The following is a 23186-nucleotide window of genomic DNA, read 5'->3' on the forward strand; positions in this document are numbered from 1 at the left end:
AGATACTTATATATGAAGGATTTATGTGAGAACATATGCATATTGCAATGCTGTTGTTTCAGTGCAGAGGAAAAGTTGGATATATGATTGGATGTCCATAAAAGTAGTAACAACTGTCCAAAAATACATTTCTTACACCTTAAGTCTTACCTGTTTCGTACACTTCTTGTCATTCGAAAGAATAGACCATCAGAGCTTTGCTCTGAGCTGTGCTCCACCCCCCCCCCCCCCGTCCCTTGCAGAGACATCATGAACAACAAAGTGTTTTATCAGCACCCGAACCTCATGAGAGCCCTTGGGATGCACGAGACGGTGATGGAGGTGATGGTGAACGTCCTGGGCGGGGGAGAGTCCAAGGTAAGGGGAAGCTTGGCCCTGGGGACAGAAACGAGAATTTCCTAACACATATATCATACGAGACGGTGATGGAGGTGATGGTGAACGTCCTGGGCGGGGGAGAGTCCAAGGTAAGGGGAAGCTTGGCCCTGGGGACAGAAACGAGAATTTCCTAACACATATATCATGAGCACAGGTTTAGGCTAGTCACAGCAGAGGATCACAAGAGCCTAATAGCTATGCACCTATGAATGCATAAGAGGATGCTAAGTGAAATGAACTCCATATTATGGAAACGACTGTTATATCACTGTTGTAACTACTTTCAACGTCCCATGTGAAACCATAGCTTCTATTGTTGATGATCCTCTTGTATCCCCTTCCTGTGGTTGTACCTGCCCTATCTCTGTATCCTATCTGAGTACATTGGAAACCGTATATACTGGTATTAGAACTAGGAAAGTGAAAGGGAATACCAAAATCGAGAGACACAGGGTAAAGAAGACAAACGACTCCAAAAGCAATACTTGCAAAACTGTTTGGTGTAAACCAACTGAACAACTCATGGGGGGAGAGGGGAAGGGGGAGGGGGAGGGAGGAATGAGGGAGGAGAGGACAAACAGTACAAGAAATGTATCCAATGCCTAACGTATGACACTGTAACCTCTCTGTACATCAGTTTGACAATAAATAAGAAAAAACAACAACAACAAAACCCAAACAAACATGACAGGCCGTTGAGGTTAAGAGCTGGATTTTGTTTTCATTGACATGGATATAAGTTCCTGTCTCACGCTGGCCGTACAGCATGTTGTCTCCTAAAGTATTCTCATTTAGAAGGCATTGAAGAACTTCTCAATTATCAGTCAGATCTCAGCACGAGTTCATGAGACAAACATATCCTTCAGACGTAGCCATGGCTACGTACCCATGGCTGAGACATGCCTCACAGAACAGGTTCCCCAAATTCCTGAACCAATCAGGACTCAATAGTGATATTCTGGAATGTTCTACTGTAAGGTGTGCTGGTTCTGAGGCTTAACTCAGGGCCTGGGCACTGTCCTTAAGCTTTTTTTGTTCAAGGTTAGTGCGCTACCATGTGAGCCACAGCTCTACTTCCAGCTTTTTGCATGGTTAATTAGAAATAAGTCTCACGGACTTGCCTGCCCACGCTGGCTTTGAACCATGATCCTCAGATCTTAGCCTCCTGAGTAGCCAGGATTACAGGCGTGAATCACCAGTGCCTGGCTTCAAGAGAACTTTTACGTAATTTCCATTTAAAATAAGTTCTTGAAAATCAACAGGTGGTAGTTAGTGGTGCTGTGGTTCAAAGTGGTAGAGTGCTAGCCTTGAGTGAAAGAGCTCAATAACAGCACCTAGGCCCTGAATTCAAGCCCCATGACTGACAAAAAAAATCTGCAATGAACAAATAAGTGATACAACATAACCAGTAATTCATATAAATCAGTGTAATGGGGCGGTGGGGGGAATACACAAAATGCATTTCTGTACTTAAAATCTTAAGAGCAAGTTCACAATATGGAAATAAATCCGTATTTCCTTTGGGTGGTCTGTCTATGAGTGTAACTATAGATGCATGTGTATGAGATTCATGAATTTAAAACTATTTAATATAAAGCAATGCATATGGTATATGCCTAATTTCATTTTTAAAAAATTCCCAATCCATCCCGTTTAGGAAGAGGTGTGTGGGTGGAGCACAGTGGGTCTGGGGAGGCCCACAGACAGGCCTTTCTGTCAGGGGCCCAGGAAGAAGAAAGTACAGCGCCAGTCAGTGAGCTTGTAAACGCTTTGGGTAACAGCACCAAGCACGGAACTGTGACTTCCAGAAGTTACCGCAGAGCATCCTCTTCCTTTCTCACTTAAAGGGATATGATTCAGAGCAGCTCAGGTCTCCAGAACACTGGGTAATTTTCCCAGGGAGGCAAAGCTAATCGTTGTAGTCTGTAGCTGAGGCCACCTGATTCCTAAACCAGGCTCATTGTACCTTGAGTTTCTGGCTGTTGGTGAACTCTCCGTCCCAGCTTCTTGATGGCAGTAGGGTTTCTGAGTGGGGCTCTAGCTGGATTTTCAGTGGCTCAAGGTCTAGGTGAGTCTGTAAGTCACCTGAGATTTGGTGACTCTGGGTTGACAGTGTCATTGAGACTTGACCTCCCTTATTCAACGTCCTGAAGATTACCTAATTAAATGCTCTTCCTTTAGGAGATCACCTTTCCCAAGATGGTGGCCAATTGTTGCCGTTTTCTCTGTTACTTCTGTCGTATAAGTAGGCAGAATCAAAAGGCTATGTTTGATCATCTCAGTTATTTACTGGAAAACAGCAGTGTTGGTCTTGGTAAGTAAGTGGATGGTTGTAACTTGATCTTTAAGGTAAAAATTAAGGTGCATATTACATTTAAAGTTGAACCTCATGTTAAATGAACAAATAGACTTGAGTAGATAATTCTTAAAAGAAGACATAAAGATGGCCAAGAGGGTCAGTCACCACCTGCAGAATGCGAATTAAGATCACTGTGAGATATCACCTGAGGAACCTGTTAGAATGGCTAGCATGAAAAAGTCAAACTGTAAATAAGGGCCCGAAAAGGAAAATAGAAAGGCCTCCCGTTCTCATGGATCGGCAGATTTAGCATCACGACAAAGCAAGCTAGATGTTTAATATAATCCCCGTCAGAATCCTCAGATTTCAGCCTCCTTAGTAGCTCGAGGTACAAGAGTGAGCCACCAGTGCCCAGAAGTAGAAGCGCCTATTCTTAAATCGCCAAGGGAATAGATGTTAAGGAACGATTGCCTGTCTCAAGTGACGCATTTGTTGCCTTATTCCACACCATCTACGTGTTTTAAAAGGCAGACAATAACCAGACACACTTCCCTTCGTCAAAAGGACTTTTGAGCGAAGTTCAGTAGATTTAGGCCAGGTCCGGGTGTGTGTCATCGGGAATGTAAAGTGGTTGTGTTTCTGTGGGAGAGTCACGGCTACAGCACAATCCGGGTTTCTCCTTGTCTCTGCTCGAATTAGCCTCCCCTGCCATGAGGGGCTCTACCCCGCTGGATGTAGCCGCGGCTTCAGTGATGGATAATAACGAGCTTGCCCTAGCCTTGCGGGAGCCAGATCTGGAGAAGGTAAGGCGTCGTGTGCACGGCTCTCTGTTATTCCCACAGCAGCAGCTGGGCCGTAGCTCTATGGGAGTAAAGTACATTCCTGTGATTATATAGTTCGCCTTGTGTCGTCTGGAATTCTGTGCACCTTACAGTTCGCCGTGGAGAAGGCATTTGGGAACATAGTAGTATCTCCTCTGGTTACAATTGTTTCCTTTTTAAAAACAAATTGAATTACCTTTAAGTAGTTGTACAAAAGGCTTTCAATTCAGCATGTCATTTTATGAGTACAATGCACCTTGATCAGTGTTACCCCTTCTAAAAGTCTCCCCCATCTGTCTTAGTAACCCCACTTTGCTTTAACTGTATGATTTCTACTTCCTTAAGACTTGTTCTACTGTCCATATATCTCTCTATTTGTCTTAATGGCATATATATATATATATATATATATATAATTTTTGTGCTGGTACTGGGGCTTTATCTTGGGGCTTGGGTGTTACCCTTAAACTTTTTCACTTAAGGCTGGTGCTCTACTACTTAAAGCACTGGCTGCGCTTCTGGCTTTTGGGTGGTTAATTGGAGGTGAATGCCTCACGAACTTCCCCTTCCTGGGCTGGCTTTGGACTGTGATCCTCAGGTCTCAGCCTCCTGAACACCTAGGATTACAGGTGTGAGCCACAGGTACCCAGATTATTTATGTATTTTTACATCTGACCTGGGTACGTGAAGCCGTCGCACTCTGTACATAACCAGCCACGTGTGTGAGCCATCATGCCAGAGGGTTTGCTTCGCCAAGTAGCGGCAGCCGAATTCCAAGCCCTCCCCCACTCCTTCCCTTGGCCCCCGAGGTCTGGGTTTTTCTTCGGCGGTAGAGCCATTCTCTTAAAAGGATCACATTTGAGGGACTCGGAGGATTTCCCGTCACTCCAGCTGAGTCCAGTGGTTCCTGTACCAGCTCATCCCGCGTCTCCATTTGAGTTGGTGCCCTCCAACAATTCTTTTCTCTCTCTCTCTGCCCTGTCACGTGGGTCTCCCCTAACTGAGACCTACGGGGTGCGCGCCTGTCCCGGGCCTGGGCCGCGGCAGCTCCTCCCGCAGTGTCTGACGGACGCCTCTTTGCCTGTCTCTCCTCTGTTTGCAGGTCGTTCGCTACCTGGCCGGCTGTGGGCTGCAGAGCTGCCGGATGCTGCTCACAAAAGGCTACCCGGACATCGGCTGGAACCCCGTGGAGGGGGAGCGATACCTGGACTTTCTCAGATTCGCTGTCTTCTGCAACGGTACAGCTTCCCTGCGTGGAGCTTTTGCCTGTTCACTGATAAGGCGTGCGGATCAGGGGCAGCCAGCGGTCTTCACGAGGGACGCAGTATGAGCGGAGGCACTGCATACTTTAGCGTCGGGGTTTGGTTCGCAGTCCTGATGGATGGGTAGCGCTTCCATTATTGAACTTAAAACCCCTAGGCACCCCAGTTCTTCACAGATTTCTTTTTTTATAACTGGATCATAATGATTAGGGTGATGATGTCTATTCCCATCCTAAGATAATGAGAATTAATAACATTTTTCTTTGCTTCTTTGAAGCAAAAGAAAGAAACGTCCTGGGCTAGCACAAGACGGGTCCACATTTGGGTTGGTTCTTGAGTTGCCCTTGTTCCGCTGGGTGAGGTGATCGCTACCAGCCTTGGTGAGCTCAGGGCCCCTGCACGGTTGTATTTTTGCTCACGTACCCCTCTTGTCTGTAGGGGAGAGCGTGGAAGAGAACGCCAATGTCGTGGTGAGACTGCTCATCCGGAGACCCGAGTGCTTCGGGCCCGCCCTGCGGGGGGAAGGCGGGAACGGACTCCTGGCGGCCATGGAGGAAGCCATCAAGATCGCGGAGGACCCTTCCCGCGACGGCCCGTCCCCCGCCAGCGGCTCCAGCAGGACGCTGTAGGTCCAGGGTGTACCCCCATGCCGGGGGACCGGCGGTCAGAAAGTAGTCTCGCTCCTTCGCAGGGGAGTCGTGTCTCCGACGAGGAAGGACGGGCGGTTGCATGAACAGACACCTGGCGGCAGGGGGTGGCGTGGATTTAGGAGAGAGAATTCTAGGTTCCAGGAGGAGGTGCATCTTGGGGGTGCTCCCAGGGGGGCGCTAGGTGAGGAGCTGAGAGCTTGGCCGGGGTGCTGGGCCCAGATGGGCCCGCAGCCGCCTTCCTGGGTCTGAGTGAATGCCGGGGTGCGGGGCACCTCCGTCTTCGTGGTTTTCCTCTGTGGAGGCGAATGCACGCAGTGCTCAGGCGCCTGCGTCGCCCTGTTAGTGCCCCTGGCTTGCAGCCGATGGAAACCGGTGGCTGATGGCGGGAGAATTTGGGGGCACACGCAGTAGCAAGTAGCTGGCCTCTATGCTCCCATTGAGAGGCGGGGCGTGCGGCCCGGTTCCCACGCTGAGCTTGTCCCCCCGGAGCAAGGACGGCCATCTCCCTGTGCACCATGTTATCAGCTGGCCAGGGAGGAATCGGGGCGCCCTTCGTTTCTCTCACAATAGAAAACGTACCCCGCGTGCTCAGGGCTCCCAGGCTGAGGGCCACACCAGTAGGTGTGCGCTCAGGCCCAGCCTTGCACGGCCAGGACAGAGTTGTCACCAAGGCCTCAGGCACTTTGCAGTCTCTACCCGGTCACTAAGGAAGAGGGACGGGAGCCCCGAAGGCCACCGTCATCAGGATAACGCGGGGATGAAGCATTATTTAGCTTTATTCCTCAGGGCGGAGGGAGAGGGACAGGCTGGCTTATTTGTGGGGGGCTGGGTGGGGTAGGTCAGGTGGTCAGGCAGTTGAGCCACTGAGCTGGCACAGTGCTCATTGTCGTTTGTGTTGACGGGCACGATGATCCCTTCGCCACGTTTCCTCTGCGCGTGTGCTGATCACAACAGCGGTCTTCAATTTGCTTTAGAGCAGTCTTCTCGTGAATTATGTTTTTGTTCATTCACTGTCCTTAGCAATTAGAAGAGCCCATTGAGTTAGCCATTCCTCTCTTTCCCTCTTGGTGAGAATGAGAAATACTAACACCCCTACTTCTCTGCTCTTGGTGAGAGAACCTCAGCTCTGACCATTAACTTAGTGTTGTTTTTCTCCCCCAAAATGTCAACCTGTACTAACCCATGCGCCCAGAGAATGGGAGGAAGGGATCAACCAACCGTGGCAGTCCTTTTCTTCTGAGAGACGTCTCATGCGCGTGAAATGTCAGCTGACCCATCTGCTTTCTGTTTCTTTTGGGGGAAAAAAAAAATCCGCACGCACACAAAGAGATACGGAAGAGGAAGAAGACGATACCATCCACATGGGGAACGCGATCATGACCTTCTACGCGGCCTTGATCGACCTCCTGGGTCGCTGTGCGCCTGAGATGCACGTGAGTGCCTGGGACCGGCTGGTCCCCGCGAGGACAGAGCAGCCTTCGTGCTCCCTTAGCAAGAAGAGCGCGCTAGGTGCTTCTTTGGCGGGCAAGGTCTTGTTGGTTGTTAAAGTTACGGATGAGATTTCAGGACAAGTCACTTAGAAAACACTTGGTTATAGCCCTATAGCCCTATAGCCCTATAGCCCTATAGCCCTAAAACTCACCTCGCCTTCTCGCAGTCATTAGACACAGTCTTAGGTCTGGGTCTCATGCCTCGTTCCTCGCTGGTTTAGGGACAGTGGGAGAATCAAGATCTTCTCTGTGGAACTTAATTTTTTTTACTTTCTAGAACTTGTTGACCCAATTGGAATGAAAGGACTTTTGGAATAATACTCCTAACTTATAACACATGCTGGTATTTTCTGCTTTGTTCTGTTCTCAGCAATTCTATTTAATTCCATTGCACGCGTGTAAGGGATGCTAGCCAGCTGGTATGCAACGATTTTCATGACCTACGATGGGGAGATGATGTAGCGTGTGAGGCACATGGACCAGTCGGGGTGGGGGGGTGAAGGGTTAAGAACTGCAAATGAACTTTGAAGCCAGGATAAACAACAACCCAGATTATTTCCCGCCCAGATGCCCCTCTCTCTGCTGGTATCTGCACTTACTTTGGTTGGGTTTGGTGCGGTTTTGGTTTTGCCTCTCTTTCACACTCACAGATTAAAACTCATCTTTTGAACCCAAAGGTAAAAAAAAGTCACCTTATGGTAACTCTTCTGCTGTGTGCAGAGGGAAATCACAAAGATAGATGTTAAAATATTTAAAAACCTAGTGTGTGTGTGTGTGTGTGTGTGTGTGTGTGAAGACAGTTCTTGCTATTGCTGTTATTTCTAGTAAAGGACAAGATCACGGGAGATTCGTGCCCTTGAGGTGATCATAGAGACAATATTTTATGCTTTTTCCTCCCCATCTTGGTGAAAAGATGAGGGGAATGAAGGAAGAAATGATTGTAATACTACAAGCTTTCTGTTCCGTTGGCACATCTGGATTAAGGGTGGGGAAACACTAAGGGTTTATAAAGAACCCAGCTTAGCACTTCTAGAACTAGTCCACGTTTGCCACCGTTAGCAGAGCTCTCCGAGATGTCGGAATCACGCTTGAGCTTCTTTCTCAGTGGTGCAAGCACAGACTCCTGAACTGGCTCTGGGAGACTGGTAGAATCTGGGGGTGGCTGCCATCATGCTTTGTACCTCGGCCCAGTCTCATTAGAAGAAGAGCTCCGCCAGCCAGTCAGCGGCAGGCTGAAGGAACCGTGGAGATTCACGTTCACCCCCATCTCAGTGGCCATGGGCGGGACAGGAGGGACCCCGCAGTTACCCCTTACCACAAGGCAAACAGCCGCCTAAGTCACAGATACTAGTGCACGTTTGGCTACTAAAGAGAACAGTGGTCCTTTTATGATCTTGCCCTTGTTCTCAGTATTTGGAGGGGACAGTAGAAGCATTCACAGTGGGCTTACCGTACTCGCAAAGACCACAGAAGACAGCGGCTGACCTAGGCCGTAGCCTGTAATTCGTGGCGTGCGCGAGTCAGGGAAGCCACAGGCAAGTGGCTGTCGATGTCCACACCCGAGACGGTCTGTCTTTGCAGTTGTCCCACGCAGAAGGTTGCTTCGGACGTGGATGCCCCCACGTGGAGGCTGGCCTAGGCAGGGTGCCCTACCGATCCCTCGAACGTCTCCTAACCTTCACCCTTTCTTCCCGTGTAGTTGATTCATGCCGGGAAGGGAGAAGCCATCAGAATCAGGTCTATTTTGAGATCTCTCATTCCCCTGGGAGACTTGGTGGGTGTGATTAGCGTCGCTTTTCAGATGCCAACCATCGCCAAAGGTAAGGCCGGCTCTGTCTCCTGTGCTTTCCGTAGGATTCAGGAGTCGCCACGCCTGAATGCTTCGAAACCTCCTCTCCCTGGCCCCCACAGCGTGGCGACACCATTGAGCTTCCGATAGACAGTTGAGAAAGCCCCGCAGTGTGTTAGGGCAGCATTACGTGTTTCCTGTTCTCATTGGTTTCACACAGCTGTCCTGGTGATGGGATTTTCACTCCTTTAACCCAAGCGTGACAACCTCTGTGTCTCTCACCTCGTGTCTCTGTTCCTGTCCTGGGATCTCCATCCTCTGTCTTTTCTAGAACTCACTCCCCTACTTCAAGCCGTGTCATAGTGTTCAGTGCCTATTTCCGGTAACATTTTTCTTTTCAAAGTAATACTCATTAGCTGTTGACGTTGGGATTTAGATATCCTCTGTGCACTAAGAGGGAAGCACTTCTCAAGACTAAGACCTTGTTTAAAAGGTTAAATGGATCACTAGAGACAACCAAAAAATGCATAGGTTCACAAAATAGGTTGGGCTTGTGTTTTTTTCCAGTCTCTTGTGTTGTTTAATTTTCAATGCCTCACTGGGTATTTATGTAGAAATCAAATATTACTCAGACTTCTCATTTGAGAACAGAATCAGAGTTGTGTGGAAAGCACATGCTACCAAAAAATTTCTACACTTAATTTGTACAGAAAACGTGAGCTGTGAATAGCTCAAGACTGAGCAAGCGCCACACACCGGTGCTTAGCACACCTGCTTGTAGCCACACGTTGGGGAGGAAGCGAGCCTTCTGTGTGCTCACCTCTTCACCAAACCTACAAGGGGACAAACGCTGGCACCTTAATTCAACCACACATACAGCTAATGGATGACCATTTTAGGGAGCACCGGAACTTGAGCACCGTTCCCTAACTTGGCCCGCCCTGCCTGGGACTGTTCCTTCCCTGTGTCTGTGCTCACCTGACTTCTTCACGCTGTTCTTCCAACTCACGTTCACTTCCGTATGGAAAAGATCTTTGGTTCCCTACTAGTTGAGCACCCCAAAAACTGATGCCGTGAGGACAAACTTAAGAAAAGGGTGTGGGGTGGCTCACACCTGTAATCTTAGCTACTTAGGAGGCTGACATCTGAAGCTTGTGGTTCAAAGCCAGCTCGAGCTGAAAAGTCAGTGAGAGTCTTACCTCCAGTTAACCAGCCAAAAGCCAGAGAGGAGCCGTGGCTCCAATGGTAGAGCGCCAACCTTGGGCAGAAAGCTAAGGAGGAGTACCCTGGCCTTGAGTTCAGGTCTTAGTACTGGAACCAAAAAAGTGTGTGTGTGTGTGTGTGTGTGTGTGTGTGTGTGTGTGTGGCTTTGAACCCCAATTTTCATGGCTTTAAACCCAGCTCTAGTAGTTGCTGAGTGTACAGCCGTGGGGGAGTTGCTTAGTTTTCCTCCTCTGCTATGTGAGCCTCATACCAAGGACTTCACACTTGCGTTGTGGAAATGGCGTGTGGTTGTGTGTTAACAGTGTGTGATCACGTGTGTGGGATGTGCTTGTGTGTGGTCACCGGTGCGATCATGGGTGTAGCAGCACAGGTCTGTGTGTGTGTGTGTGTGTGTGACAGTGCACAGTCCTGTGTAACAGTCCTAGGAGAGCACCTGGTACAGGCGCAGTGGTCAGAGCGTTTGCATTTGGCAATTCGTTTCGCCGCTGCTAAGGCCGGTGAGATATCCCGGTGACCCTTTCACGTCCTTTGCGGCATCATTTGCCTTTCTGCAGGTGGATCCTGGCCGGGTGTTCTCCCCCGGGTCCTTCTTCTTTCCTCAGATTGCCCCCTTATTTAAAATCCCGCAATACCATTTAGAGAAAGAATCTTACTGTGTATTCTTGGCACCAGTTTGGCCTCATTATTGAACGGTTGAAATAGGAAGCAAATGAGGCCTTCAGCATTGTTGTTTTTTTTTTTTTTGCCTGTGCTCTCTGTTACTGGGGCTTGAACCCAGGGCCTCTTGAAATCATGGCTATCATTTGCCTTTTTTCACTCAAGGCTGGTGCTCTATCACTTGGGCCACACTCCTACATCCAGATTTTTGTTACTGTTTTTAGAAATAAGAGTCTCATAGATTTTTCTGCCTGCGCTGGCTTTGAACTGAGCTCCTCAGAACTCAGCCTCCCGAGTAGCCAAGATTGGAGCCATTGGTCATAGCACCTGACAGTCCTCAGTATTTTAAATTGAGACATCATCTCATCATTTCCCACTGGGGTGCCCCCCCCTCCAAAAAAAAATAAGCCCTGGGAACCCATGGAGAATTTATAAAGGATTCACCGATCTGTGTAGTCATTATGTATTATTGGTGATGCAGAAAATGATGTGACTCGGATATGTTTAAAATGCTGCTACGATTGCTTACACATGTTGAGGATGAAAACCATACCAGTCTAACGGTGTCGATTTATAATTCTGTAGTTATTTTAAGTCACGGCAGTGGAAAGACGCCAGCGGCGTCTCGAGAGAGGGCGTGTGAGCGGGCGTTGTTAGTGTTTAAGGCACCGCGTGTCTACCCCGTGCGGTCTGAGGGGTGCGTGGAGCCTCCCCGTTGCTCTCTCAGTACGACGCCTCATGCTATCTCATTGTCAAGCATGCAGTCAGGGAAGAGATGCCCAAAGGACATCTCGATGGCCTTGGACGTGAACGACACGGCCGCATCCCTTCAGCAGAGGCGCCCTCGTGCCCGAGGGCGGTGACAGAGGAAGCCGTGGTCTTTGAGAGCGTCCCCGACAACCCGAGGCAGCTGGGGAAGAAGCCGCGCGTGATCATCCCGCAGGTGGCCCGGCCAGGCCATTGACGCCAACATGTCCCCTTCTCTCTTTTAGATGGGAATGTGGTGGAACCTGACATGTCTGCGGGGTTTTGCCCAGATCACAAGGCAGCCATGGTTTTGTTCCTTGACAGGGTCTATGGGATTGAGGTGCAAGACTTCCTCCTCCACCTCCTGGAGGTGGGCTTTCTGCCAGATCTCCGAGCCGCTGCTTCTCTAGACACGGTACGGCCCCCGCTTCCCGCCTCGTCCCCTCTGCCTTTTGGCCTTCACTCACCCACGCACGCCCCGCGGACCCTCTACTGCGTCCGTATCCCGCGTGGAAGCCAGGGGCGGGCAGACGGGACGTAGACCGGGAATCCACTGCAGAGAGAGGACGTGAAAGCCTCACGGATGTTCTAGGAGTCGGGATGAGCTGGGCCCAATTTGGGGGGGGGTCACGGTGGTCCTTTTCCATCTCAGTTTGGTGCTGACTGTTCAGATGACTTGAACAGTCGTGCTTCTCCATGTGAGATTGATCAGAGTTCTAAAGACAATGTAATCGATACGGTTGACTCAGTAACAGTAATTATTGGTATTGGTATCGGTGCCATCCTTTGCCTGCCCAAGTACAGCTTGGCCAGGACCCGTCCTGCGTATTGGGCGTCCTGTATTCAGGACGTGCCCTTCCGATGTCAAGTTACCACTCTCCACATCACCATGACATAGCCAAGGTCCCAAGTGCCGTGGGAGTGGTCGCTGCTCTTAGGCAGTTACTTGGTTCATCGGTTCGGTGCCTCCTTTTGATCCGAGGGGAAATTCGATCTTGTGTGGACAGTAGCCCTCTCGTGATATCCACGATTGAGGCGTTATGGAAATGAGCCGGAAATTGTGTTGCGTTACGAGCGCGTGAAATGGCAAACCTGAGATGTACAGATAGCAACGGGAATAATAACCGACTCGATGCTTGCTTGACACTGACGAGTAGCAGCCAAACTATGAGGGGTACGAAGACATCCAGCTCAGAAAGCATTTGCGGACCTGTGATGGGAGCGAGGGTTAGGTCCTTCCGCTCTCCTCCGGTAGCGGTGCACACGCTTCCATCCTGGGTACCACGAGTGTCTTCCTCTCACGCCGATGCTCCACGGGTAGTGGTTTATGGTAGGAAGGACGTGTCGGTGCGCGGAGCCCTTCCCGGGCCGTCCCCCGCCCCACGCCGACGGGTCTGTGCCGCTTCTGCTTCCTCCACAGGCCGCGCTGAGCGCTACAGACATGGCCTTGGCCCTCAATAGGTACCTTTGCACGGCCGTCCTGCCTTTGCTGACGCGCTGCGCTCCCCTGTTCGCGGGCACGGAGCACCACGCCTCCCTCATCGACTCTCTGCTCCACACGGTGTACCGACTGTCCAAGGGCTGCTCCCTCACCAAAGCCCAGCGGGACGCCATCGAAGTGTGCCTGCTCTCCATCTGCGGGTGGGTACGGCCGTGTCACCCCCCCGCGGCCTTGACGTGTTGGGAGTGTCGAGATGATTTCTGTTCCGCGTATCTCATGGCGGAGGGGAGGAGCAGCCAGGTGGGGCCGCGGGAGAAGGTTCCGGAGGGTAGTTCTAAGCCCCCCCCCCCAGGGCTGACGTCGTGGGAAGCGGAGTGGGGGTGCCTGCCTCACTGTGTTCTCGGGGCCCACTGGGGGGGGGGTCCCCCGGGTGTCCCGGCGCGTGTGCAGCCTGGGCTTGCTTTGCCTCACGTGGGAGCCATGCCAGTGTCCTTGGGTCACGCCCCAGGCGGTGCCCGTCGGTCGCCCTGGGAGTCACGGCATCAGACTGTAAGCTCTAAGCCAGTCCCATCGCGTCCGCTATTTGTCTAGATCCGATATCACAGGCCGTCCGTACGGTACCGTTCGCGCTCTTGCGCGTGCGTGACGGGCGGGGCAGTAGCTTCGGGAACACTGGGCACGCCAGAACACGTCGTCACTGAGAGCTTGTGCTCAGACGTGAACTCCAGTGACGGCATTGCTAGGGCGCGGGGGAAGGTTTTGGTGTTGTTAGAGTCTTCTGGGTCCTCTCTTCACCGAAATGACTTTATGTGGTTGTGTGGCTGTGGACGAATCGTTGACTAGAAACACCTGATTGGTGTGATCTGAAGAGAGGTAAGAAGCGCAGGGTGTTGGCTTACATAGTCTAATGGTTATCTGCTTGTTTTAGACTTATTTCCTCCTTCCAATTGTGGGTTCTCCCCCCCCCCCCACAGCCAATTGAGACCTTCTATGATGCAGCACTTGCTGAGAAGACTAGTGTTTGACGTCCCATTGCTAAATGAACACGCGAAGATGCCCCTGAAGGTATGCACAAGAGCCGTGTGTCGTTTTCCGGTCACTCTTGCCTCTGGCTTTGGTTCTTGACATCTCTTTGCTTTCGTGTGTCTGCTGCTTGCTAACTGGGGAGAGTTTCCTTCCGACGACGGAAGTGACCGTGTGAGTTTCAACCGGAAATAAACAGGGCCAGTGATGGCTGAGGAAATAAATGGGTGTGCAAGCACGGGCCACAAAGAAGAGAGAAACCAAGACCCCCCCCCCCTTAGGGTGAGAAGCGCGCTCCTAGGCCTGGCCTGAACGACGATTAGCCCCTGAAGAGGATGAAGCGGCCTTGTGCATGCTGTTAGATCACTTGGCAGGTCGCAAGGAGCGTTTCGCAGCGCCCCACGGTCACTTCGTGGCAAATACACTTGTAGCTTCCCAGATAGAAATAGGACACGTCTGCACTTAGCTTTACTGTCCAGCTCACTGATGGTGGAGTCTCGTTCCGTCTCCCCACTCGAGCCGGCCTCGGGACGGCGTGGTGCGGTTCGAGCCCGGCGTGGCTTGTGCGGACCGACGGGAGAGGGTGGAATCGGGTGCGTTGGCTCCTTTGCGATGCCGCGGCCGCTCTCTCCCGCAGCTGTTGACAAACCACTACGAGCGATGCTGGAGATACTACTGCCTGCCGGGCGGCTGGGGCAGCTTCGGGGCCGCCTCCGAGGAAGAGCTGCGTTTATCCCGGAAGCTGTTCTGGGGCATCTTTGATGCCTTGTCCCAAAAGGTAAGGGGACGCCCTGGGGATCTCTGTTGATGGATACACACGGTCAAGAGCGGCGGGCTTGGAGAAGGACGCCGCTGGCGCAGACCAAGGCCCGTCGTCCTCGAGGCTCCGGGAGCGTCCGGCTGGCTTTTTCTCTGCTTCCTGAATGCGCTGTCGAGAGCAGGGCCGGTCCCCGGCCCTCCTGACGGTCGTGGGGGTAGCACGTTGCATGTGATCATGGTGCGTTTAGTGAGTTTAGAACAGCAAGACAGTTCAGGGAATTAGATCCACGGCTGATGTGCGTTGAGTGCATTTGGATGCATTTTGACCTCGAACTTTCCGCGGTCATACCTTAGAAAGCCTGAAGAACTTGTGTCAGATAGAAGGCTGTCCAGTCTTAGGAAATGGCCAGGTTGCACCGGCCGGCCGACAGCTGCTTGTCTGCCAGGGAGATTCAAACGACCTCTGCTCAGTGTGGCATGGCGCGGCGTCGGCTTACAACGGCCAGGCCCATAGTGACTCCTTCAGGTATTTGCAGATGGCTGAGAAGGGAGCGAGACCAGCACGCTTGAAAAGCTCACGCGTGCGTCCGTCAAAATCCATCTGAGTTTCGGCAGCTACTGTTAGACCCCTGAGCAGCGCAGCCCCAAGTTGGCCTGGGGAGTAAACTGTGCTTACCTCGAATAGTTACAGCTTGGCAGTTTTTTTTTCCTTACTGAATTTTCTTTGGTAAGCTTGGCAATCATTCAAAAATAACGTGGAGGTATTTTTCAGTACGTTTACAACGTAACTTAAAATTGAACATTTTAAGTGAGAGGGTTTAAATATGTGTATTGATTTTTAAAAGCCTGCAAGGCCGACTAAATACATCATGGATACACAAATAACCTCTTCCCAGAAAATCTCAAACCAGCTATAGATCTATAGCTAGCATATTAGGATACTAGAATAACTGGAATAATGCTAGTATTTCAGTGTAAGAATTTCATTTTTCATAATTAAAATGCAACATAATTAAGTGTTTCTCACTCTCTGGAATGTTACACTCTTTATGTTTTTCCTGTGCAGTTGTTATAATAATCTATACTTACGTGGGAGATAATTGTCTTTGACTTAAATCACGTCCACATGGTAAAGCTATTTTTTGAGGAGAAGGGTGGAGGTGGTGCTGGGATTTGAACTCAAGGCCTTGAGTTTGCTAGGCAGATGCTCAATCGCTCGAGCCCCAATTCGATTCCTTTTTAGTTTAGTCACGTAAGTCTAGAACTTTCCCCTGGGCTAGTCTCAGACCATAGTCCCCTCATGCTTCTGGCCTCCTGAGTAGCTGGTATTCCCGGTTGTTTTCTGGATCTGATGAGAAGTTAGAACATTTGAGTTTCTTTCAAATGTAGGCGCATACAGTTTTGAGGAGCTAGGCTCTTATCTCCCGTGAGCTGACCTCCAGTAAGCCTCGTATTTGCTGGGTCCTCGGGCTGTGCGCTCCGTCCACGGGCAGCTGGGCTGGCGGAGGGGTGATGCCGACCTTTGTCGGAGGGTCATGTCCTGACTTTGCGTTTATTTTTGGGGGGGTACATGGTCTCTTTCTCTCCCCAGAAATACGAACAAGAACTTTTCAAACTGGCACTGCCCTGCCTGAGCGCCGTCGCAGGAGCTCTGCCCCCCGACTACATGGAGTCAAACTATGTGAATCTGATGGAAAAACAGTCGTCCATGGATTCTGAAGGGAACTTTAACCCTCAGCCTGTTGATACCTCCAAGTATGGACTCTTTCTCTTGCAGCCGATTTTTATTGTAAATCATGTGTGAAGTCTGAAATTGAATAAGGTACTGACGTGAACCTTCTCTGATACCTGCCCCCTTTGAATCGGTATCCTTTTAATTAGGAATCCCTCGAGCTTGGTCCAGTGAGAGTAGCAACAGTAAGCACGGTGACTCTGGTCGTGTCGGAAGCAGTGGAGTGGAGCCTTTGAGGATAGTTTTCCCTCGACGCTGATGCTCTCTGTAATCGTGTGCTAATAGCCTGTTACCGTGAACGTTTACCTGAGGTGTTTGTCAGGCCCTGCAGCTGACCCTGGAGGGGCGTCCTTTAACTTAGGCAATCCCAGCATGCACCGCAGGCTGTTTCCGGGAGTGACAGGGTCTGCCCGCATCCATCATGGCCTCTCAGCCGAGCCCAGTGTACGCACGCACGCGGCTCAGGCTCAGCACCGGAGAGACGAGGCGTGAGAGCATGCAGGGTGCGCTTTGACCCCTGGTGACTAGGCGTCAGTTCGCCTTGGCCGTGGGCATCCTCGTGCACACGGGACGCGTTGGCACGCCAGGTGTCTGAAGCGTGACGGCATTTCCTGCCACGACTGGTTTCCCGTGCCACGCCGCAGGCCACGCCGGTCTCGCCAATTCCTTGGCGACTTGGTGAGGCCAGGTAGCAAGTGCTTATGCGCTTCGTTGTATGCTTAGCACGTCCGGTTATCCACTGCTTCTGGGGTCACTTAGGATCCGACTTTGAGGCTCTAGCGTGGCCCCAAGCTGGTTGAAGCTTCTTGACCCATCTGGCCACACCAGGCCCCACTTCCTCTGCCATCAGTCCGATAATGTCTTAAAATTACATGCTTGGTATTTGACTGCAGTCTTAGGAGAAAAAAAAAGACCCCCTCCCCTGCTAGTATTTGGCTTATGTGGTTGATCCTCTGTGTCTGCTCCATTGTAAGTGACCAAAACATCACAGGTTTACATTCCCACCAGGGTGAGTGTGTAGTTTGCTCACATGTAGTCTAAACTCACAGTTTTTCATTTCTGTTTTATCACTGTCTTTAAGAAGTGGTAGAAAGGAGGGGCTGGGGATATGGCCTAGTGGCAAGAGTGCCTGCCTCGGATACATGAGGCCCTAGGTTCGATTCCCCAGCACCATATATACAGAAAACGGCCAGAAGCGGCGCTGTGGCTCAAGTGGCAGAGTGCTAGCCTTGAGCAGGAAGAAGCCAGGGACAGTGCTCAGGCCCTGAGTCCAAGGCCCAGGACTGGCCAAAAAAAAAAAAAAAAAAAAAAGAAGTGGTAGAAAGGAGTTGCCATTACTCACCCCTTTCCACATTGCCACCCAAAGGATTTTCAAACAGTGTCACAGGGTCAGTGTGGATGAATGGAATCCAGTGACTGGACAGGAGCTGGGCATGTGCTTTAACGAGGCGTGGCGTGGCTTGCCTCTTTGGGAAGTTGTTAACAGGTATAGGTTTATGCAAAGATTGTGATAATTACTGTAGGAGCGTATCACTTCTTAACTACCTGAATGTTAATGACTGACTGATAACGCTGCCAAAGAAAACCACCCTATATAGGACACTAGGCTTAGTTTAGAATTTGAATCTCAAAAGTTAATTGCTTTATAAAGCAAGTTGCATTTGTTAAGGAATGGAATTCTATGCCTATTTAATTTTCCATTCATGAGTAGGTTTTGATATTCCCAAGTCTTACATTTGCTACCAGACCTGTCATCCCTCAAGTGTGCTGGATATCTATGCAAGGGAATAAATATCAACTTAAACATGAAAGGAGGAATGTTGTGAAAACTGAGAAGCGTGGCTTGGGAATGACTGTTGGCTGCAGTCGCTACCAGGAACATTTATCTTCTTATCTCTAGACCATTGTTATTTGATATCAGTAACACATCACCGGAAATTAATTACAAAATCCACCAGGCCCAATTTCCATAATCTTTTGTCTAGTGATTGTCGGGACAGAAAACAAGACTCTCAAAAGGAGAGCATCTTCCTACAAGTATGGGAGAGAAATGCATCTTTAAACTTGTGTCTTGATTTAGGTGTTTTTTTTTTTTAAGTGTAATCTATTGTCTTCATCTTTGAATACATTTTAATTAATACTACGCATATCTTGTTGTATTCCCAGTTGTCGCATTAACACCGAATGAAAGAGTTATCAGTTTCAGTGCAGATGAAACAGTATCTGCCTGACTTTAAACATTTTCTTTTCTGGAAATAAGAAGTGATACTTGGTCAAAATTATTTTTAGCGGTTAGGCATTGGGTGGATCTAAGCATTCCTCCCCCTGTGAGTAAATTGTGAATCTGATTTCATGTAAATTCTGTGAAGATCAAGCTTTTCCTTTCTTTTTCTCATAGTATTACAATTCCTGAGAAGTTGGAATACTTCATTAACAAATATGCAGAGCATTCCCATGACAAATGGTCAATGGACAAGGTAAAAGCACTAGCTGCTTCCTGTTCAAGGCTGTCCTTACTAAGAAGGGGTCACTGCTTAAATGTGTCTGCTCATGACAGTTTTCTCTGTTCAAAGGAGAGCTTTAAGTTAAGAGAGCAGATTCCGTTACGACATGCTAATAGAATCCTTAGCTAGCTCCGCCCTAGCAAAAAGAACAAGTGTATAAGGATAGGAACGTTTGTCCTCCTCAAAAGCCTGACATTAAGATTTCAAAAATGGTTAAAGAAATCACAAATGCAGTTTCTAAACACATTGGTCCTGGATACTGTACATATGCTTATCTGAACTAGAGACGGGAAAGAAAAATGAGGGAGGGTGTAACAAATATGACAAGAAACGTACTCACTGCCTTGTGATGTAACTACACCCCCTCTGTACATCACCTTGTTGATAAAATTTAATTTAAAAATTTTTTAAAGAAAGAAGCACATTGCTCATGGAGTAAAAGGTCAGAATCATGGGCCTTCAGTCGGGATGAGGCGGTGATCTCCAAGTTTAGAGTGTGGCTCTTCTCTTAACTAGGGAGCCCCCCTCTCTCTCCTCCCTCTCTCTCTCTCTCTCTCTCTCTCTCTCTCTCTCTCTCTCGCCCCCCTCGCTTTCCCTCTTCCTCTGTTCTCTCTCTTTCTCCCCTTTCTCCGCCTCTCTCCCCCTCCGGGTACCACACGAGCCACACTGCCAGCCTGGCATTGTGTTCACGAATTGCAGATGGAGTCTCCAGGGCTTGCTTGTCCCGTTAGCTTGGCACTGACTGCAATCCTTCCATCTCAGCCTCCCCAGGAGCTGGGGATACGGGCGGGAGCCACAATCCCGGGGCTTACGGGGCTCTTTTGTATGTTGACGCCCCTGACCTGAGGCCGGAGTTGGGCGTGACCGGGCCCAGTGCAGCAGGGTAGCTCTGAGCTGCTCTGGTCCTCTCAGCCAGAGTGCCTGGCACAGGGAAGTGGCGATGGGTCCAGATGGGTGCAGTGTTGCGGGCAGGCTGTTGGGAGACGCGTGTTCCGCGTGGGGGGAGGCGGGTGCAGCGTTGTTTGGGAAGCTCCTGACTTTCGTGCTCCAGTATTCTTGTTTTAAAGTAGCTTTCCATAGACCTAGCTAGGGTCCCCAGACACTCAGTGTTAGGAGGCTGAGATCTCAGGACCATGGTTCAAAGCCAGCCGGGGCAGGGAAGTCCCTGAGACTCTTATCCCTAATGAACCACTGAAAAGTCAGAAGTGGAGCTGTGGCTCAGGTGGTAGAGCACACTAGCGTTAAGCAAAAACGCCCAGGGATGGTGCCCAGGCCCCAGTTCAGGCCCCAGGACGGGCACAAGAGACAAAAAAAGTAAACTCTAATCCTTCTCTTGGTTCATTTTAGGTTTATTTTATTAAACAGCTATTTAAAGCAGTCACATCTAAACTCTCTCAAATGGATACTTGTAAAAGAGATGCTGATTTTTTAAAATTTCTTTTTAGTTGGCAAATGGATGGATTTATGGAGAAATATATTCAGACTCTTCTAAGGTTCAACCATTAATGAAGCCATATAAACTATTGTCTGAAAAGGTAAGGACTGTTTCTAAGTTTATAGAGTCTCAATTGTTTGGAAATTATTTTTTCATGGTACATTTACTTATTAACATAGGTTCTTTATTTTGCATGTATAGATTTTACCTTTATTCAAAGTTTCCCAATTTCTTCTATTTTTCCTTTCCTCTTCTCTTCTCCTCTTTGCCCCTCCCTCCCTCCCTCCCTCCCTCCCTCCCTCCCTCCCTCCCTCCCTCCCTCCCTCCCTCCTTTCCTTCTTTTCCTCTTCCCTCTTCCTTTTCCTCCTTCTTTCCTCTTCGATGGTTCTGGGGATTGAACTCAGGGCCTCGTGCCTGCGAGGCAAAGACTCAACCTCTTGGTTCGTGTCCCCATTCCTTTTTGCTTTAGTCACTTTCCAGATAGGGTCTTGCTTCTTGCCTGGGGTTGGCCCTGGACTCTGAGCTTCCTACGTGTGCGGGACAGGCAGCTGGCATTCTGGATGTGTGCCCCCACGCTGGGCTTGTTCTTTGATAGAGTCTTCCCCTAGCCTCGTGTGCAGGCTGGTTCCTAACTACAGTCCCCACCAATCGCTGGGATGATAGAAACGAGCCACTCCATCCAGACGTCATCTGCTTTCACGTTAGGCCAGCATTTCATTAGTTCCTTCCTTTTCTCCTTTCTTTCTTTTACTTTTCATTCCTGCCCGCTTTCTGTAAGGACCCAGTGAAGGGTCTCTTGGAGGAGGGATGAGTAAGAAACGCGTAGTATGGTTGGGCTTCGCTGGTGTTCATTCTGTGAGGGACTCCGGACACTTCAACACGGAGGGGGAAGGATCTAGCGTGGAGCTTCGTATGCGGAAGGTTCTGTGTGTTCGGGGTGCTCTGTACCCCGTCCCCCCACCCCCCAGGACACACCATCGGCCCTCGTTCCTCATGGAATCTTTCCCTGCTAGCGTCTACCGAAGGCACCAGGATGGGGAGCCAGAGGGTTTTGATTCCCACGTGGGCAGGAGCCCGGACGCCCAGTGGCCGACTCGGTCACACTGTGTCTCCACTCACACCCGCTTCTCTTCAGCATTTGCACGTTAGGTTTGCGTTTTTAAGTGACCAACACCAGTGAAGGTTTATTTTTAAATGAAGGCAATGTCTTTCAGAAGGAAACAATAGGTGTTTGGGATTTTCGTCCTCGCTGTAATATCCCTGATCATTTTTTCTCCCCCTCCTCAGGAAAAAGAAATTTATCGCTGGCCAATCAAGGAATCCTTAAAAACGATGCTGGCTTGGGGCTGGAGGATCGAGAGAACCCGGGAGGGAGACAGCATGGCGCTGTACAACCGGACGCGCCGGATTTCCCAGACGAGCCAGGTGAGCACAGGGCGAAGGAGGGGGCCGCCCCGTCTCTGGAAACACGACTTGGGGTGCACATGGCGAGGCTTCCTGTGCTCGAGCTACTCAGGAGCCCGGGGCAGGAGGATCAGGCGGGGGCTCAGAGGGTGAAACCAGCCAAGACATCGCCCTACGCCAGCTTGACATGAACCAGCATCCCCACCACAGCAACTGATCGAAGCGTTGGGTGTTCCCAAACGTGCACTGCAAAGGTTCAAGGCCAGCCAGACTTACAGGGGCGCGAAGACTGCGCGACTTCACCTGTGGCTCGACAGGGCGGTGAATTTGTGATGGGAGCAGTGGCCGTTAGGCGTCGAGAGCCCTGCTTTTTCCTGGCTGTGGTAGACGGGGGCCCGACACAAAGGTCCTGGGGCTTGATGAGACGGGGGACCCCCACGTCTGAACCCCACAGGGACAGCCGGTGCCGGGGGCCCTGCATGCCTTGAGCACCTCTCTAGGCACCGAGGGAGACTCGTGACCCGGAGGCAGCACAAGCAAGCATTTACGGGGGGAGCCACGTTCAAGCCAGCAGTCAGCAAGAGGGTGCAAGGAGGCGGGGGGGGGGGGGCGTGAGGCCGAGACCCCACCTGGGACTCCATCTTCACGGCTGGCGTCCGGAGAGGAGGTCGTTTGGTGAGGAGTTGGAAGCCAGCCAGGGCAGGAAAGTACGGGAGAATTTTATCTAGAGGCAAAATGCTGAGCGGAGTTGTGGTTCAGTTGGTAGAGTGCTAGCTGTACGTGAAAAGGCTGTTCTAGAATTCAAGTCTCAGTCCCAGTACCAAAAAAATAAATAAATAAATAAACAGGAAAGAAAAGAAGGAAGGAGGAAGGAACAAACGTGTGGAATGCTGTGACAGTTCTCCCTTCCTAATTCAAAGCTGATCTGCTTTGTCCTAGGGTCTAGCCCACCAGGACATTGGTAAATTTTGACCTCTGACTCGTTACTGCTTGGTTGAAGCGGTACAATTCATGACAGTTTAGTAGGATTTATAGGAAACCCAAGAATATCATGACCTTTGCATAAAGGAACATTTCGGAATTTGGGACTCATCGTACAACCTGTAGAACTCTGATCAATAGCTGTGGGATTTTCCAGCCCCTAACATCTGAAAATGAGTTATGTAAGCATAAAGCATTGTTAGATACCTAACTATAGTGTAGTTTCCCCGCACGTGTCTGTAGGGTCACTTTATGTACATAACTCGCTGCTTTTCTCTGCGAAGGCGTGAGAGGAGGATTGTCCGCTGTGTGTCTCTAGAGCGATGCTTCTCCGCAGGGGTTTAAATGAGGCGCTGTTTGTTTACGTGAATGATCTAGGTTTCTGTGGACGCGGCCCATGGTTACAGCCCCCGAGCCATTGACATGAGCAATGTCACACTGTCCAGGGACCTGCATGTAAGTATTGCCCAGTTAATGGCGTCGCCAAGTTTGACTTTCAGAAGGAATCCCATTATCTTTTCCAACTGAAGTCTTTGACTATGGCCGTCCTCTCACAGCCCTCTGGCTCGAGGGCTGTGATGTCGTATCCC

General features: G+C 50.2%; 1 protein-coding gene across 1 annotated transcript in view; it reads left to right on the top strand.

Annotated features, from left to right (window-relative positions):
- The window catches only part of Ryr2 (ryanodine receptor 2), a 285298-nt gene that overhangs the window by 178118 nt on the left and 83994 nt on the right, over positions 1 to 23186 (top strand). Inside the window, 16 exon segments of the mRNA XM_048367485.1 lie at positions 243 to 357; positions 2560 to 2692; positions 3377 to 3480; positions 4601 to 4736; positions 5199 to 5385; positions 6738 to 6843; positions 8600 to 8720; positions 11563 to 11732; positions 12738 to 12958; positions 13733 to 13823; positions 14419 to 14559; positions 16132 to 16295; positions 18671 to 18749; positions 20222 to 20311; positions 21499 to 21636; positions 22975 to 23052. Coding sequence (XP_048223442.1) covers positions 243 to 357; positions 2560 to 2692; positions 3377 to 3480; positions 4601 to 4736; positions 5199 to 5385; positions 6738 to 6843; positions 8600 to 8720; positions 11563 to 11732; positions 12738 to 12958; positions 13733 to 13823; positions 14419 to 14559; positions 16132 to 16295; positions 18671 to 18749; positions 20222 to 20311; positions 21499 to 21636; positions 22975 to 23052 — 2074 coding nt within the window.

The sequence above is a fragment of the Perognathus longimembris genome, chromosome 18 (assembly GCF_023159225.1).
Source record: "Perognathus longimembris pacificus isolate PPM17 chromosome 18, ASM2315922v1, whole genome shotgun sequence".
NCBI lineage: Eukaryota > Metazoa > Chordata > Mammalia > Rodentia > Heteromyidae > Perognathus > Perognathus longimembris.